General features: G+C 32.6%; 1 protein-coding gene across 2 annotated transcripts in view; it reads right to left on the minus strand.

The window, feature by feature from the left end:
* Window positions 1-8,102: 8,102 nt before the first annotated feature.
* The window catches only part of LOC119688998 (polypeptide N-acetylgalactosaminyltransferase 2), a 113,122-nt gene continuing 103,153 nt past the window's right edge, over window positions 8,103-18,071 (minus strand). For both annotated transcript variants that reach the window (XM_038103717.1, XM_038103716.1), the window contains 5 exons: window positions 13,346-13,444; window positions 13,184-13,251; window positions 12,363-13,050; window positions 11,981-12,153; window positions 8,103-10,367 (listed from right to left, as the gene is read on the minus strand). In XM_038103717.1, the coding sequence (XP_037959645.1) occupies window positions 10,060-10,367; window positions 11,981-12,153; window positions 12,363-13,050; window positions 13,184-13,251; window positions 13,346-13,444 (1,336 nt within the window). In that variant the 3' untranslated portion in view covers window positions 8,103-10,059. The remainder of the gene's footprint in view (window positions 10,368-11,980; window positions 12,154-12,362; window positions 13,051-13,183; window positions 13,252-13,345; window positions 13,445-18,071) is intronic.

The raw sequence follows: 18,071 nt of genomic DNA on the forward strand, positions 1-18,071 counted from the left end.
ATTTTAAAGTGATATTTTTATTTTATTTTCTAAAATTGTGAGATAAAATAAAATTTTCGATTTTTATTTTAAAGAAATGAAATTTTAATTTTAGGAAAGTTTTAAAGTAACAATTATGTTGCAATGCGTATCTAAAGCAATCTTCGAATGCAATCGAATAACTTCTATATGACTGTTTTGTGGATGATTGAGTTATCATTATTGTAAAAAGGGCTGTTGATGACACCAAAAAATGTATAAAATTAAGCCGAGTTCACTGATAGCGTGAGATTTAAATCTTCGAGATTTTGTTAATGAATACTGGATTAAAAATAATTTCATGATACTATTAATATCTGTATGCACTAATGACGAGCAACGACTACCAACTGAGTAGTCGGTAATTTTTTCCCAAATCCATTTTCCGCCGTTATGAGAAGGAGTTCTAATATATTGTGAAATTTTTTATAATGGATGCTATTTGGTTACCAAGTATTGATTTCTCAAAGTTTCAGGATTGTAAAGCTTTTCATTTTCCCAAAAATGACTGGTAAGAATTCTTATTAACGGTGAAAATCGTAGTTATATACTAATACTTTCTTACGAGAAAATTAGTTTGAAAAGACTCTACTAATCTTTGTTAAGTGCATAAAGAAATGGAAACTTCAAGTATCACCTCAAAAAGATAACTCTTGTTCAGGAAGACTCTGTCCGCAAGTAAGGAGAAAGGAGACAGCGGTACATATATTGTCATTGTCCACCACTGGCAAGCAGGAGAATGACTTTCTTGGGACACCATTGGGTTGGTGGTGACTTGGCAGGCCACCTCAAGCTAAATGAGCTGCTTGCAATAACAAGAATTGTTGTTATGCGATCGGAAGCCACGTGAGCTTTAGCTCAATACTGACATCCGAGATTTCGAAGGACGAAAAAGGACCCAAGTCGTTTCGTGGTCTACTTCGGCTAATCCTTCATTTCAGTGGGGCAATTTGTTGGACGGTGTGCTGTCTTAATGTCCTACAATATATATATATATAAATATATATTATTTTTTTTTTTTTAATTATAATATCACTTGCGCTATTGTTGTACCACAAACTTGTCGATAACGCATTATCTTCAGTACTACATTCAGGAAAAGGTATTAAACGAAGTTGGCTTTCAGTGAATGTTCGAACTTTGTTGTGCCTATTTCTATATGTAGGAGAAAGTCAGCTTTGGGGTAACTGGTTTTGAGCTCAAAGCCGACTTTCACCAGCAAAGTTCATAATGTGAAACTCGTATTACAGTTTTTAAGTGTGGAAAGAGAAAAATTTGAAACAATCGACTTTGATGAAGTAATTGATAAATTCTATATATTGATATTGGTACATGTTTTTCGGATGACGTCAAATGTGTATGCTGCCTCAGGCGACAGTTATGCTCGCTACATCACTGCCAGAAAGTAGGCATTTATTTTGCTAGGCAGAATGAAGAGTCATCTCCATTTATTAACGATGAAGTATAGTAGTGGGTGCAAAGGTAAATGTTCGTTGAGATGTTCGTGAAGAAAAAACTATAAAATCATTAGCAAACGCTACAAATACAAATCCATTGGTCTGGAACGTCTGTGTAGTAGCTCTAATCTGCGACACAGTTCTCTATGGGTTTACATGTATTGAAAAGTTGAATTTCAAAAATAATAATTGATTAACTAAAAATTTAATATATGAAGCTTGAAATCTTATTCAAATCACTTATGATCAGTGAAAACGTGCTTTGCATTACTATATTCTCTACATATAAGCAAATATTAATGATTATATATGGTATTTGTAAGTAGAACCCCTGGACTCATCTTATCTGTATTGGATTTCATCTGTTTCACTTGCAATATTTTAAAATTTTTATATAGTGTTGTTACTTTCTATGGTTGATGCCTGTCATCATCGGTCATCATCGGACCTATGTGCTTTATGTGCCATAACGCTTCACATTCCATTATTTAGAATATAAAACGTTAAATTCAAAGTGCATTTTGCAATATTTTTAATGTACGAATAACTTAGATACACAGGCACATCGAATGTGCTTTTATTTGTCTGTTGTAGGAACTTGAGAACATGAGAACATGAAGTAAATGAATGTGATGAATGTGATTTTGGAATTCGCTCAATATTTACCATGAATGATTCTTAAATGTGCACATTTAATGGGAAAGTGTGAAACTAAAAACATTTTGTAAATATTTATAAGGCAAGGATTTGTGCAATACTTCAAGAATGCAAGCGACTTGCTGCGAGCTGCAATCTGTGAGCAACGAAGTACACGGATTATTCGCCATGACGCATGTACGACAGGAGACACGTTGGCGTGCACCACTGACTTGTAAATCCATACAGAGAACTTTTTCGTTGGCAGAAAACAAATAGGAATTTGACTTTAAAGGATAAAATATGGTAAAGGAAAAAATTTTAAAAATTGTAAATCGAAATGGCAAAGAGGCGTTACGCCATACACAGGAATGGACACGTAACAAGGCTCAGAAATTGCTTTGGTAGAAGAAATCAGTGTATGTAAGTTAAGCTTAATCGAAAAAATTCTTCAACTCAAGTGTGTCGGTGATGCCGGCAATGCCGGCAGTGTTCGTCGTCAAACTGCCTCAAGGCATGCATAGGACATCAGGCACGGTAACAGCAGCACAGCAGCACATCAGCACATCAGCACATCAGCACATCAGCACATCAGAACAGCAGCAAGGTTATGACACCCTGCTGCAGCCCTTGGCATTTTCAAATATTTATCGGTGCTGCTGATAAATATCCTTTTTTCGTTTCGATGTCTGTGTTCATCCTATGCCAACTTCTTCATTTACATTTTCATTTTGCCTTTCATTTATTATTGTTTTTCCACTTTTGTTCTCTATTCGCGGGAATATTTGCAATATATCTGAAGCCGGCGTTGGGTTTGATTCACTTTTGGCTCCATTTTATTTTGTTTGTTTTTTTGATATTTTTAAATTTTTTAAAATTTTTTTTCCTTTAAAGATATCTCATCTCTTTGCCCTTTATTTATGGGCTTTTGTAGGAGCGCTGAAATGCGCGTTAACGTGGCAGTAATGCGGTTCGCTTCGATAACGTTTTGCTTTTTGCTGTCGGGAATTCTTGCTCAGAGTCTGCTTTCGCTGCAGACTACGTATGTGGCCGTGCCTGGGGCGCATTTGAAGTGCACTTCGCATATTTCAAATGTAAGTAGAAAGGACAATAATTAATGCCACACATTTGCTGAACCAAACCAAAAAAATCACATTAAAATAAGCATTTTAAGGACGAGTGGTCGTCATAATGAAACCATAAATAATTCAACTCAATGCACGCTCGCAAACACACACACCGGCGTGCTAATGTACCGCCGGTGTGTGTAACGTAAAAGCTCGACTTTAACCTGTTTGCGTGTGTTGTGTGTATATTATCCTGAAGCCGTATCCTTTCCGCCATATTAAACAAAAGGTATCAACTCACCCCAAGCTAGTGTTTTTATGTATTTCTTTTTTTTTATTAACACTGCCTTTCGAACCACTTTATTTTCGGAACCACTTTGTTTTCCGCTCATATCTTCTCTCTCCTCTTTGACACTAACTAGTAACTCACGGGGAGGGATAAAAAAATTGTTAATAAAAAGCAGACAACTGAAAATAAACAGAAATATTTACAGGTCCCTGTTGGCTGCTGTCACATCAAAAGTTTCCTAGCAATCAAAGTTGAAATTGTGCTTCAAGGCTCACATGGCAACTTTTATTGACCAATTTCAAGTTTGGCAATTTTATTTCCTTGCGAAAGGAAACTGCAGCGAAAGTGCTTCATTTTAAATTAAATTGGGAATGCCACATTAAATTTGTGAGAAGCGAGCATGGAGAAAGGACTTTCTTCCATTTTTCATTGAGCACTACCATTGAGTGCTACCAGATACAAATGTCATATGCTGCTACTTCTTGCTGTGTAGGATTTGCTCATAGCACAGGGTTTCGTTTTCCTTCTCCTGTTAATGCGTTCGAATCACCATCTGACTGTGATAAGTTGCGGGAAAGATGTTGCAGGAGCTCAAGTCACCGCTAAGGCGCACTGCTTAGGCCGGCTCAAATAGTGTTAGTTGCAGGCAGCAGATGCAATTCATCATTTTAACATCAATCAAATTATGCTCCACTGCGTTTGTGCTCCCACTAATCCGACTGCTGGCAGCGCGTTTACTCTGACAGCTACCACAGCTAGGTGCCTTTAGCGACTACATTTATGCTGTTGAACACTCTTTTGTGAAAAGTGTTCCGCGGTGCATGGACATGAGCATAATCGTAATAAATTTTATTTAGACTGTAGTCTGTAGTAATACTTAACCTTTGAATAAAATAAAATACATAATATTTTTAAGAAATGTCTCTTTTTTAAATTAATTAAAGTTTTTCAGATAAGTTTGTGTGAACATATTCAGTGACTATTTCTATTTAGACGTGAAGGATATTCTACAAAGGTCTATGGCTCAATTCCTCTGAGCCACACCGGATGGCAATGAAACGGAGTACCTATCATTTCATTTGTTCAATAACGAAATTGCTCAATAACGATATTTTTGGCGATATTCATAAATTGGTCTTGTGAATGCAAGCGCAATTGTTTCTTTGCTCCCATAAGACTGATTCTTTTCGGACTTCGAACTATATTTTAATCAAAAATAAACAAAAAACAAACCTGTGATGCGAATATATCCATACTCCTTTGAGGAATGAAACTGTTGTCATTAAGAGAAATATGAAGGCGGTGTCACAATCGCAAGCCTAGAAAGCTATAGCGGATTGAAGTTACCTTACAAGTGGGCCACTCTGTGTCATCAGTTCTTTATACAAAAAAATTTTCAATAACCTTAATACTGACTTAGTCTCATCATTTTATCGTTTTCATTAGAGCTTGTAGCATATGGATTTCGTCTATGGGTTTTGTCTAAAAATACTATGTACATATGTCGCTTTACATATGTCGTACCAGTGTTGTACAAAAAGTTTTATTCTTCTATTAAACAACATACATAGTTTTCTATCTGCTCTTACTCTTATTGTATAGTTTTGCATTGTATGTATTGTATACATAAGATAGCTCTTTGGGCAGTTCGTCTAAATTTAATACATAATCGTGTAGACTCAATTATTGTGTATGAATCACAATGGCTCTTTTTTTATTATGTAGCTCAAATATATTTATTTAAAATATGTAGTAATTTATTATTGATATATAGACTTCTTGATATCTATTGGAACCTTAAAAAATGCAGAAAGAATAATATTGTCAGAATTACTTTTAATATGAACCTCTGATAGTCAGTCAACTAAAACTGCTGTCGACTACACACTTAACAAGGTAAAAAATCGACTTATTTATGTAAAGTGTTTCACTACGAATTAGTGAAACTATTCATAAAAAGCACTATTGTGATCTCTTATAGCATTTATATTACACATATGTGAAATTCAAAGAAATAATTTCAAATCGTTTAATATATATTCACTCAATATCGTTTAAGGTAATTTGAACATGAAAAGCAATTCAATTAAAATTAAATAAAAATCTTTAATTTATGGCTTACACGCTTTGGAAAATTTGGTCCCATATATGGTAATAAAGATCATTTCGCGATATGTACTAGGATTTTATATCTCAATTTTGAAAGCTTATCTTTAACTAAAAGCATTTTGGATGTGATTACTTAATTCTGATATAAGCAAATCGAGAGATTCAGTAGTTTTGTTCCTTGGATATTTATAATTACTGAACACCAATAATATAGTTGGGATTTCTGGCGGAGCATAGATATTGAACTCCATATTCTTTTTGCTAAATCCGGAAAATCAATTTAGTTTCCAATCGGTGAAAAAGTATTTCTTGTTTAGCGTCATAGTTTTTGAACTAAAATATCTCTTCTTCAAGCCCTGATGTTTGCTTCTTTATTGTTATGCCAGTTAGACAGTTCATATGCCAAAGGACAACCATTAACTTTTATCAATCATCATTAAACACGAATTGGCGAGTCATATGTTTCCGGAATTTTTGCTGCATAAGAAGTGTGCGGTGCAGTAGTAGACTTTTGACTAAACTCCGAAGTTATTGGCCGACAAATGTTTTCTTGGAAGCCTTAAGAAACAGGTGCTATACTCGTATTACAGCTAAATCACTTACTTTGTGAGTACACTAAGCAACAATTTTGCCATTTAGAATAATTCAGAAATTATAATTTATACAATGTGTAGAGCTATATAATTAAAACGCTATTACTTTTTATTTAACACATATAATTTCTTTTATTAGTTCGCACGTTTCTTGTGTTTTATTTACAATTCATACTTAATAAATACAAAAAGATTTCGTAATTTAATAATAAACAAAATTTTTTATAGTGCTTACCTAAGGGTGATAATTTCTCATATGTTTTAGATGTTTTAGATGTTTTAGTTTAAGATTTTATAAGATCTTTTCTTTTCTATTTTCATTCAATATTTTAAGTACAATAAGTCATTAGAAGACTGGGACAATTTCAGCATACATTAAAATTAATATCATTATAATCATCTATAAATATCGTATGTATATGTTTATATATGTATATCATATAAATACACTTGCCTTAAAACATAGAGATAATGTATTACTTTTCAAAGTATAAATCAAACATTTCTTGTGTACACACATTTTATTATTTATTATTATTATTATTATTATTTTTTAAATATTTTTAATTGACAGTGAAAATATAAAAAACATTTTATTTTTAATTAAAAATATAAACAGATTGTTTGTATGGAATGTATAATTAAAAACAGGAATAAAAAAATGCCTATACATATTTATTATTATTTAAACTTGAAAGGCAGAGCAATAGAATAAGGGACTAACGGGACTAATGGTTCAGTCTAAATATACATACATATGCTATATATATTTATACATATATACCCCAAAATAGAGATTTCTACATAAAAATACCAACAACAGTCACTTCAGAAGGAACTAAATATAAACCCCCAATTTTTTACGTTTGTATAACTCAGTTTCAAAAATTGAATGCAACAACTTTTACTAATTTTAAGATATTTTTCATAAATTCTAAATTCATTAAATGAAGCAATAACTACTAAAATATGTTATAAGAAATATAAAACAACAATAAAAAATTTCATTTAATACATAGATAGTTAAAAAACTAAAAGTTATTCTAAACAACAATTTTAAAATAAATATCACTTATACTCGCCTATCATAAATGCCAACTCAAAAGAAATTATAAAAAATTATAAAAAACAGTTCGACTCTAATTTTGCTCTAATACTCCATTAAAAGGAATAAGTGTGGGCCCTATAAAAATTCAGAAGTAGACTACTTTTAATGGACTACAATATTTTATTTAATACTAGGTTTTAATATTAGGTTGACAAAGCTGGAGAAAATTTCTGTGGCTTTTTCAGTTCTTTCCCTTTCTTTCCTAATAAAAAAAATTATTAAAATCGACATTCATCCCAAGTTAGCTTTGGTGCATATGATAGATAGTCCAGAATGCGCGGCACTATAACTATACTGCAACGTGGGAAATTATCCAACGTGGTCTACAACTGCTAATACGGCAGAGTTCCGGTAGCGTGCTTTTTGAAATCTCATGATAATGGGACAGAGAGAGAGAGAGGAGAGGCGCAGAGAAACAATAATATAATCTTGTTCCCTATATAGTGGTAGGTAATAATTTACCGTTAAAAACGGTGCAAGAAGAAAGAATGAATCGTCGTTAAATAAAATTTAGAGTTCATATTCGCTAATGACATTGAGAGAATAAATGTCAGTGAAGTTCACAATATTAAGTTTATTCTCTGTCAGTTTTACAGCTAATTGATTGAGGGGACTGAGTTAAGTAACCTTAATGATGGATGCAACTAAATATACATATTTAATTTATACAGTGATTTATTGAATACGAGTATAAAAGCCATGACTAAACGATTTAGGAAAGAACTAGTTACTTTTACTGAACTTTGTTATTAGAAAAATCTCCCATATAGAGTAGAGTAATTCTATATATATGTACAAATGTAAAGAACAAAGAATAAAGAAAATTTTTAACAAAATCTACTAGTATTTTATAAAAACAAGAGAAGAATTACTCATCTTCAAGTGCCTTGAGCAAAATCGTTGATGTGATCTCTAACATCAATAATTTGAATATTTAGATATAAGATTACAAACACTATAGAACCTTGAGATTTTTGAAAATGTGTGGATTTAATATATATGAAATTATTTGTTTACTAAAAAACCAATGCAAAAGAATCCAAGAAAGCAATGTTCTAGAAACTGGCCTATTTTATCAATTCTTCAATAACTTTTCGTTTTGCTTTCTGAACTTTCTAATCTCGATAAATCTCGAAAATGGAACTTTCCAACTTCGTGAGCTTAAATTTGAACGTAACTTTTTCTAAACTAACTGAATTCTCATTTTGTTAAACAATTTTTACACTCGTTTCTTTTTTGTAACTATTTAAATTTTACAAGTTGTATTCAAATAACTGAACGATTGAATTCGAAACTTTATAAAATTAGTTTTATGTTATATTCTTCTCTTTTACTAGTTAAACGTTTTTTATGTTGGACTATTGACAAATGCAACACGCTGTTGTTCATTGACTTTAGTTACATTAGTTAGTTACTTTTTACTAGTTTCTAAACTCGGCCAAATGTTACACTGCGATTATTTGTTGGAAAGCTTTGCTAACGGATTTTACTCGTTGCATTTGAAATTTCAATTTCAAATAAAAATTGTACCAAAGATCATTCATTTTATGTTGTAGTCAATGACTATTGTGGCTTTTTGTTCAATTGTTTACTTCTACTAGTTTATTATTTTATGCTCTCATCCTGATACTTTGGTTTAATAATTAATTTATGTTTGATAATTAAGAATTTCTTTTTCCTTAATTACTTTCTTTAGTTACTTGTTGTTAGAAGAGACAATGGTACACCACGACCTTCGAGACCACAGCCTTGTAGTGCAATTCCTTTTGATAGTCCGCTATTCTGCTGCGGACAGAAATTGAGGCTATTATAAAACGATATTTCTTGCTTCAGTTTTCCCTATTGACACCAAAAAAATCTTATGAAATTACAATACGTTTTACTAATAACACCACTTTCGATAGGAGTATAAAGCACAATAATTTAATTTTACTAGTTATTATTAGTTAACCTATAAGATTAATATGACATTGTGAGCTTAAAGTTAGCTTAACGTCAGCATCAGTTAAAACCATCAGTTCCACTACATTTCTATTTCATTGATTTTTTCATCTGTATTTTTATTCCTATTCATAATTTTGGTTTTTTAGCCTTATTCTTCCTCCTTCCTTCTTGACGAGTTCAACAACACTTCCACTATTTCTCCCTCTATCACAAACCATTCGCTCGCATACTTATTGTATATTTTTTGTTATTCCGTAGCGCATTAAAATTTTCTTTTTAAACGATTTTTCCCTACCAAGTCCATTACTTCATAGTCTACTTCCGTCTAACTCTCACTCCAGAATTATAAGAAACCTTCTGTTTAGTAATATAACAAAAATAAAATAAAAATTAATATAAATAAATAAAATGACATTTAATTTACAACATGGTTTCAAATATAACTTATATCAGCATTATGCGTTCCATCACTGTCAACTTCATCAACATTGCGTCGTCGTCCTTATCGGTCCAAAATCGGTCATTCTCGTTCATTCCGTTCATTTCGTTACATATGTTATGTCTTTTGTGTTCTTGTATTTGTATTTGTGTTGGTTTTTTGTTATTGTAATTATTATTGTTGTTGTTGTTGGTGTTGGTATTGGTGTTGGTATTGGTGTTGGTCTTGGTGTTGGTGTGTTATATTGCCTGGTATGATTTGTTAGTTTAAGTTTTTGGATGTGGTTGTGGGCTGATGCTGTTGTTTTTGTTGTTGTGTTTGCTGTTGTTGTTGTTGTTGTGGCGATTGCGGTTGATGGTTTATTTTCTTTAGTAAATTAGTTTGTGCTGTGACTTAGCCTCACGCATATTTGGTCTGGACGAACGTCCAGCGTTGTGTCTCAAGTGCCGAATTACAGCGTTGTGCGGTTACACCCTGAATACTGGAGTTTTGTGCATCCAAACACACATTAATCTTGTGATGACGTACAAAGCCGCCCTCAAGCCGTGTCCACTTCTGATTCTCCGAATCGTCACAAAGTTTCATGACAACCTGTGAGCCGCGTGCGAATTGTACAAGTGTCAGACAAAGGTCATCGTGTTTGATTTGACCACGCTTGGTGAATGCCCACTCCTGATTACCGCCGGTGTTGTGACATTGAAATAGTCCTATGCAATGATAAGATGAGGTATTGTTATTATTGTCAGCGTTTGTTGAAGAATATGAAAGGAGATGCAAAATAAATAAAGTAAGCGTAAACGAATAAAAATATTATTATTTACTAAGTGTATATACGATTATGTTCACAATGTATATACACAAGTATATACATATATACTTGTATATGCATATATATATATATATATATATATATGTATATAAATATTTACTTATAAATAAATAAGTGTATTTACGCTTCATATGTGCGCAGATCAGAAAATTCAATTAAATTCACATAAATGAATTCATTTTTATCTTTTGTGAAGCCATGCCGGTAGCCTTTTTCTGCCATGGGCTTTCCATATGTAATGGAAAGGATTTGTCCATTATAACAAAAATGCCTCATACAAAAAATTGCATTGTATTTCGAATAAAGCACTAACCAGGCACCAGTCGAGTGTGCCTGCATTGTTACAGGATTAATTGATTTCGGTGAAATGAACTGATGAATGCATTTCTCTTATTACACCTAAGATTTAATTTATTATCACAGTAAGTAATTCATTTTCATTTCGAAAAATATTTTTTTCATGAACTGAATGTACTTTTTGGATATTAAATTCACGAAACTTCAAGTTCATTTTCGGCAAAGAGGTCTGTTTGACATTTTCTTAGCTACACTATGCAATCAAATACCTTTGGGAGGAGATGGCTAATCTTAAAGGTCCTCCAAACCAACACACACATTAACATCTACTTCTGGGGTCAATTTTATTATATGCCTTAAAGCCGTTATATACTTTTTACTTCTCTCAAATTATAACATATGAATAGATATACATATATTCAGTAACAGATCCAAGTAATATGTTATTATTAAAAGCGACATTTTCATCACCCTCTGAATACAACCAGGTACTAACAAGTTATAAAATTTAACCAAGTTCACTCCATTAATACGCTTCAAGCTGTAGTATTTCCTCTTAGAACTGACTTCGAACTGACTTCGAACTGACTTCGAACTGACTTCGAACTGACTACCCTACATATGCCAAGTAACTGTATACTGATTTCGTTTCTCATTTGGACACCAATCAAAATCTGCCGTTTCCTGTGCTTCAAGCATCTTGATAAACCGAGAGTATCGCTTGTAATTTGTCTATTTCTAGTGTGATAGAACAAATATTGATGGCGCTGACAGGTTGAGTTCTTAGTTGAAAGTGTTTGTAGACAAAAGCCACTTTTATCATTTAATTTGTTTAGAATTGCTCTCAAAGCAATATTTCTTTTGAATATTTCATTTTGGTTATTGGACATAAACAATACTTAGTTGTTAACGAACACCCACCTTTTTCGGTGTTCCGTATTAATCTTTTAAATTTAATTAAAGGACTGCAAATGCCATTTTCTGTGAGTTTGTATTATTTGCGATAATACTTTGCTTTTTATCTTATTACCAAAAAGTACCAAGACAAAAAATTAATTCAAAAGAAAAAGAGAATAAGTTTTTCTTTTTTCACTTTTCGCATTGAATTGAGCTTAGACGATAAAATAAATAATCTCGATAAGAACATTTCAGTATTTCATTTAAATTGCTGCCACTTTTATAAAATATACTCACCGACAGTGCCATCAACCAAATTTCCCATTGTATCCAGGCAATCGCTTTCGCCTTGTCTAAATTGTCCAAATTCGTAAGACTCAGGAACCTGTAAATCTGGATAAACATTCTCTAAATACCATTTAAATGGTTTGCAGTGTAATTTCTCCTTTAGTGCTAAGCGGTCATCAATGCTGGTAACCGGAGCAGGAAACAGCAAACAGGAGAGCAGTCGAAACGAAAATCACACACAGGAAAAGAAAGTGAAGAAAAATTGTAACATTAACAGGATATAAATAAATTGAGTGGTAAAAAGTATTTGAGAGTTATTATAAAAAAAGCTATGAAAAATAAAAAACGAATCACGTAGTTAACAAAACAATAACATAGAATCAAAACTCACTTCCCAAATGGAATGTTTTTGGCAAGCGGCACAGCCGAGTAATAATACTGCTTGTAATCATCCATCCAAACCTCAGCCGCGCGTCTGGTGTTGCGTGCGAAAACATTGCCACTGCCACCCGGGAACGTGTAGGGATGACGTTTACGAAATACGTGGCCAACACGACTGCAAGGTATAATTTCCAGACTACCACCGCACTGCCAAACACGAAATGAAATTTCGAGATTCTCACCACCCCAAACATCCATTTTCATATCGTATTTGCCTAACTTGTTGAAGTATGCCTTGTCAATGACAAATAGGCCACCAGCTATCATTGGTGTGCGTATAGCTGTTGTCGGATCATTTTGTCGTGTTGCACGCTCATTCGGACTTAAGTATTCCCATTTGAAAATCAGATTCCAATCGAAACCGCCACGCAAGTCGGCCGAAGCGCCAATGTACTGAAAATTATCCATGCTGATGACATCGATGACGGGACAAACGACTCGCGTTGGATCCTCACGTACACGTTCTAATAACGGTTCTAGCCATTGTTCATTACACTCGACATGACTATCGAGGAAGGTGAGAACGCCGGCTTGAGCAGCATCAGCACCACGTACACGCGAACGTACAAGTCCCTCACGTTTATCATTGCGAATGACACGCACTTTATCGATTTTGGCTAGTTCGAGACCATCCTCAGCTATTTCAGTGTTGTGCAATGGAAACGAAATATGGAAGACAAATAAAAACAACAAGGACAAGGGTTAGTTACACGTCAACTATGTAATGAACTCGTAAAATTGCGTAATGGGATTAATGAATTGTGTACTTACGATGGTCACTGAAATCGTCGACTAGTATAATTTCACGTATTAAATGCTCTGGACTACGGTTTAGCACGCTGAAAAGGATAATTACAGTTGTGGAAAACAAAATTAGTGTTTTGATTTTGTCTTTGCGGAATCAGTGAAAGTTTTGTAGGTATGTGTATTTACCTGACTATGGTGCGTAGAAGTGTGGATCTAGCCTCATTGTGGAAAGTAATAATAACGCTAGTTTCTGGTAGGTCCTTACGGAAATGTGTACTACGACACCTAGAAAGAAAATAAATATGTGATTAATAAATATACTTCAATTAATTACTGGATCACTGAAAAAAGCCGAATGGCAAATGGAGGCCAAAAAAGCATCAAATTGAAAATCTAGGTAAACAGAATATAGGAGAAATTGAATATAAGATAAGTGGTATTAAGGTAGACAAAAATTTGAAATATAATTTAGTTAGATGTTAGTTAGATAGAAATCCATTACAAAATTTCGGACGGTAGTAGCAGATTAAGCAAAGATAAAGCAAAGGAAAATAATTTATATAACGAAAAAAATATAAGTCAATGTAAATAAAGAATACCCAGAGTAAAAAATTAGAGTGATCATAAGAGCAGGTTCCAGATATTCGATCCTTAAAATATTGCATGCTTTAAACTAAACAATTTATCTGATTTATGCTTTATAGACATAGTAAGTTAATATTTTGAAATTCAATAAACTGTAAACTTGTTTTGAAAATAATTACATTTCAAGTTAACAATAGCGCCAAGGGAGATCTATTATAAGAGCGTTAAGGATCCCACCACCGAATAATAAGAATCCACTAAAGGAAATGTAGAAACTTGACAAATTTTGCACATCACTAAAAACTTATCTAGTATACAATGACATATAAAAAAACTTATATTAGAAAGAAGCCTTCCCTTATGATTATTAAAAATGGTACAAACGACTTTAAAAATATGTACTTAAATCTAAAAGAGATTATAAATAGATGACTTATCATATAAATTATGAATTGATAGATAATAAATTAAAGTCAAAGTATTAAATTATTTAAGTATTAGTTTGTTCAAAACATGTTTTATTCACCTTCTTTCGTTTTGCCTGAAACATCAAAGCTTATTACAGTTAAAATGTACTATATCGTATCATATTAGGAAACAGTTGAGATTATAATGACTATCAAATCTTTATCCTTGCTTCCAAAGGTATCAAAAGTCTCTAAAAAACCACTGCTGGTTAGTTTAGTCAACTTATATTTAATGTGAAAAAACAGGGCTCTACTTTTTTCTAAACATGTCTTAAACTATCCCTGCATCACTGGCTGCTAAGAGACAGAAACAACATTTAAACATCGCAGTAATTCTATTTCATATTTTCTGACCATAACTGTTTTGTTACTGTATTCGATTATCAAACTATAATGAATGGAGAGCATAAATAATCCCACAGTGATTTAAATGGCAATTATTTAGAAGAACTCTAGCATTCGACACCATCATACCAATATGACCCACTGTTGAGTAATCATTGCCAATTAATTTGATATATTTCAAAATGTTTTTGCCCAATTTGTTGTGGTGATTTCATTTCGTTAAGCAAAGGTATTATATCCTTCGATGATATAAGCAGACACTGCATAATTCCTGAAATTTTTCCCACATTAATTTTGCCATTCGATTAACACAAACGTATCTCTTTTCGAATTTTAGCTCTAATTATGCTCATACATACTCCCATCCATTTCACCTAAGATAGACATGCACACCCATATGCCCTAATCATTTGTACTTACCGAAATCCTCTTAAGTCCTTGCAAACCATTTTGTAGACAAACCAAAATATTTTGTACCGAATGGAGCGTGTTGTAAATACATACATAGAATCCTTAAAAATAGTTTTGCCACACTCTCTCCAACCACACAAAATAATCTCACATAGGGTATGTGTCTCTGTGTGTATATATACATATATATATATATATGGTTGTATGTGCAAACTCCATTCATATGATTTCGCTGATATTAGCTAAGCAATAACACCAACACCACCACTTACAACAACAACAGTATTGGTGCTGCAGTAAAGCATATATGCCATAAGCAACAATGCCTTACAAAGTCCAGGAGTATAATCCGCGCTAATGTGCTTTTAATGGAGTTACCAAGCAAAGCATAGTCCTTGCTTTATTAATGTTGTTGCTGTTGTTGCTGTTGCTGTTGTTGTTGTTGTGTATTGTGTACTTTACTCTGATATTTTTTGCTGTTGTTTGTACTATTTTTGTGTTATCTCAGTTGTTTGTTTGTGCTTTTAACAGTTTATGTGTTTTTTTTGTCCGTTATTGGTTTTTTAAGTTCAGTTAACTTAAAATTTATGATATGCCACGACCTGATTTTTTCTGTGTACACAATTATCGTGTTATTATTATAAAAGAGGATTATGCGCTTAACTATCTGTTTGTATTCTGCGGGGATGTAGGGTTGTAGGGCTGTGGGGCTGTGGGGCTGTGGGGCTCTGAGGATGCGGTGTGTAAACAAATGAAGTGTGCGAGTACATTTATTATGAATAATTTTTCCTACTTAATTGCATTAAATCATTTTGTGGAAAGAATTTTATTAAGCTTCTACTTTTAATACTTAAACAAACTGCTTACCACTACTGCAAAACTTTGATACTCTTAAAGAGGTCAATGTAGCGTAAGTGAAGGATTGAATTCATGAGAGGAAAACAATCCCCATAACATGGGATTAATGTAATAAAATGTGAAATGATTTATATAATTTCTGATCATTATGAGCATTTAACACAATTTCGTTAAAGTCTGGAGGTATGAAATTAATAATTACTAATGATGTTTGCATTTATAGTGGATAACCGTTCAATATTATCAATTATCATTTAAATATAATTTTGAATATTCAAAATTCATTCAATTATATACAGTTGTCTCAGATATTGGTTAATATTATGAATTTATTATGCAATATACTAATGCAAAACATAGAGTAATTGTAAGACTGTCGGCAAAGGGTATTATCCAAATTACGGCAAGCAATAATTCTAAATACTAAGCAAGCAATAATTTAATACCGGGGTTATAGAATAATCACTACAAATTTATTCCAAATTATTGAATTAAATTGCACTTCACACAATCAAAACTGCTTTTCTTAGTCCAGTTTTAGATTATATGTAAAATGTTATATATGCACATCTTAAATATAATTCTTCACCTTTGCTTCTTCTAAAAATAGACTAAGAAGTTGTAGCATTAAAAGTGAAACATATATTTAATTCTTCAAATGGATACCGATAATGTGTACTTCAATTCTTAACAGACATTCAAGCACCGATGAATCTGCTGAAAATCATTAGAGCCAATTAATGTAAAGAATATTAATATATGACACCGAATAATAATGGGGCGTACTATAATGATCAGTTCTAGACCTAATTTCAGGGAACGTGTGTTATCTTGAAAAGTTAAAAACCTGAAATAGCATGAAGAATTGGTTATACTGACGGTGGAGTCACATTAACGACACAGTTGTATTAACATTTAGAGTGGTTGTAAAAGTATATAGAACACAAAATAGAACAATTTAGAACTTTAAAATACTTTCAGTTTACACATCATATTTCAATATACTCGTTAAAGATACAATTAACTTTACTGAGACCCTTCAAAACTTGATGGTAACGATTGATACCATCAAATAGTATCGTAGTACCAGACACGTGATCCTTGTGTCCAAAGGCCGCCTTCAACCTAACTTTACCTAAATGATACCATAGTTCAAGAAATACAGTGGATAGTGAAATACAATTCAACAGAAATTGGATACCTATAAACCAAGCAAACCGCCCATGAGATAACCCAATATATCCAACTGTGGAACGAGAGAATACACGAAGTTATTCGTTATCACCTTACCCAGTTTTAATGATAGTAAAAACTTTGGATGTTATTAAATTCTTGATCAGCATGTCAAAACGAGGGAGCTGTTTGTTTGTGTTTCTGTTAATTAATCTGACTGGATGCCTGCTTAAATCAAACTAGTTTTTTGCTATTGGAGCTAATGAATTAAAATATTGAACGAAGATTTTTTTCAATTCAGATACATTATCTCGATGAATAGATACTACGTTATTTACAAGTATATACGTACATGATATGATCATATACGTATAAGTTTAGTTATATAGCAATTAACATTAAGAAAAAGGTAGTAGTTACTCGTTTTTAGTTTATTGTAGTTATTATTGGATCTATTAGATAAGACTAATGGGTGAAGTTTCCTATTTTAATCCGCTTATATACAATGCATTTTCGTTCTTTATCCAACATATCATAGTATGGTAAGTGTTGCGGAAAGTTTCTTGAAATTTCTTCTTAGATTCTGAGTCCATCAGAGTAATTTACGTATGCAGTACTGTTACGTATATTAACAGCCGTGTATTAATAACGCTATCGTCGAAGTATAGTAGAGAATACTATGACTTTGACTTTGGAGGGAGAGAGAGAGATACTCAAAAGAATTTTTGATTTATTTTAAAAGACATAATCTACCAGTTCAATAAGTAAAAATATTATAATTTGAAGAAAAATTGCGCGAAAGTTTCCTCAAACCCTAGCAAGTTTCATTTCGAAACTTATTTCGCAATTTATTTCATTGGGTGTAGTGGGTGTGGTGGGCGTACTGGGGCGCTTTTAAGTCATAATAGTCGATTAACTTCCTGTTTTTGATTAAATAAATTGATTAGGTATTTTGTTACAGGTATTTGCCAACGACACGTTCATGCATGTTTGACACGTTAACACATATTCAATGGCTTCGGAGTTGTTCAGCGATTACACTTGAAAAAATAATTCGCACATATTCCAATTCC

Source organism: Teleopsis dalmanni, chromosome X, assembly GCF_002237135.1.
Source record: "Teleopsis dalmanni isolate 2A chromosome X, ASM223713v2, whole genome shotgun sequence".
In the NCBI taxonomy this organism is placed as follows: domain Eukaryota; kingdom Metazoa; phylum Arthropoda; class Insecta; order Diptera; family Diopsidae; genus Teleopsis; species Teleopsis dalmanni.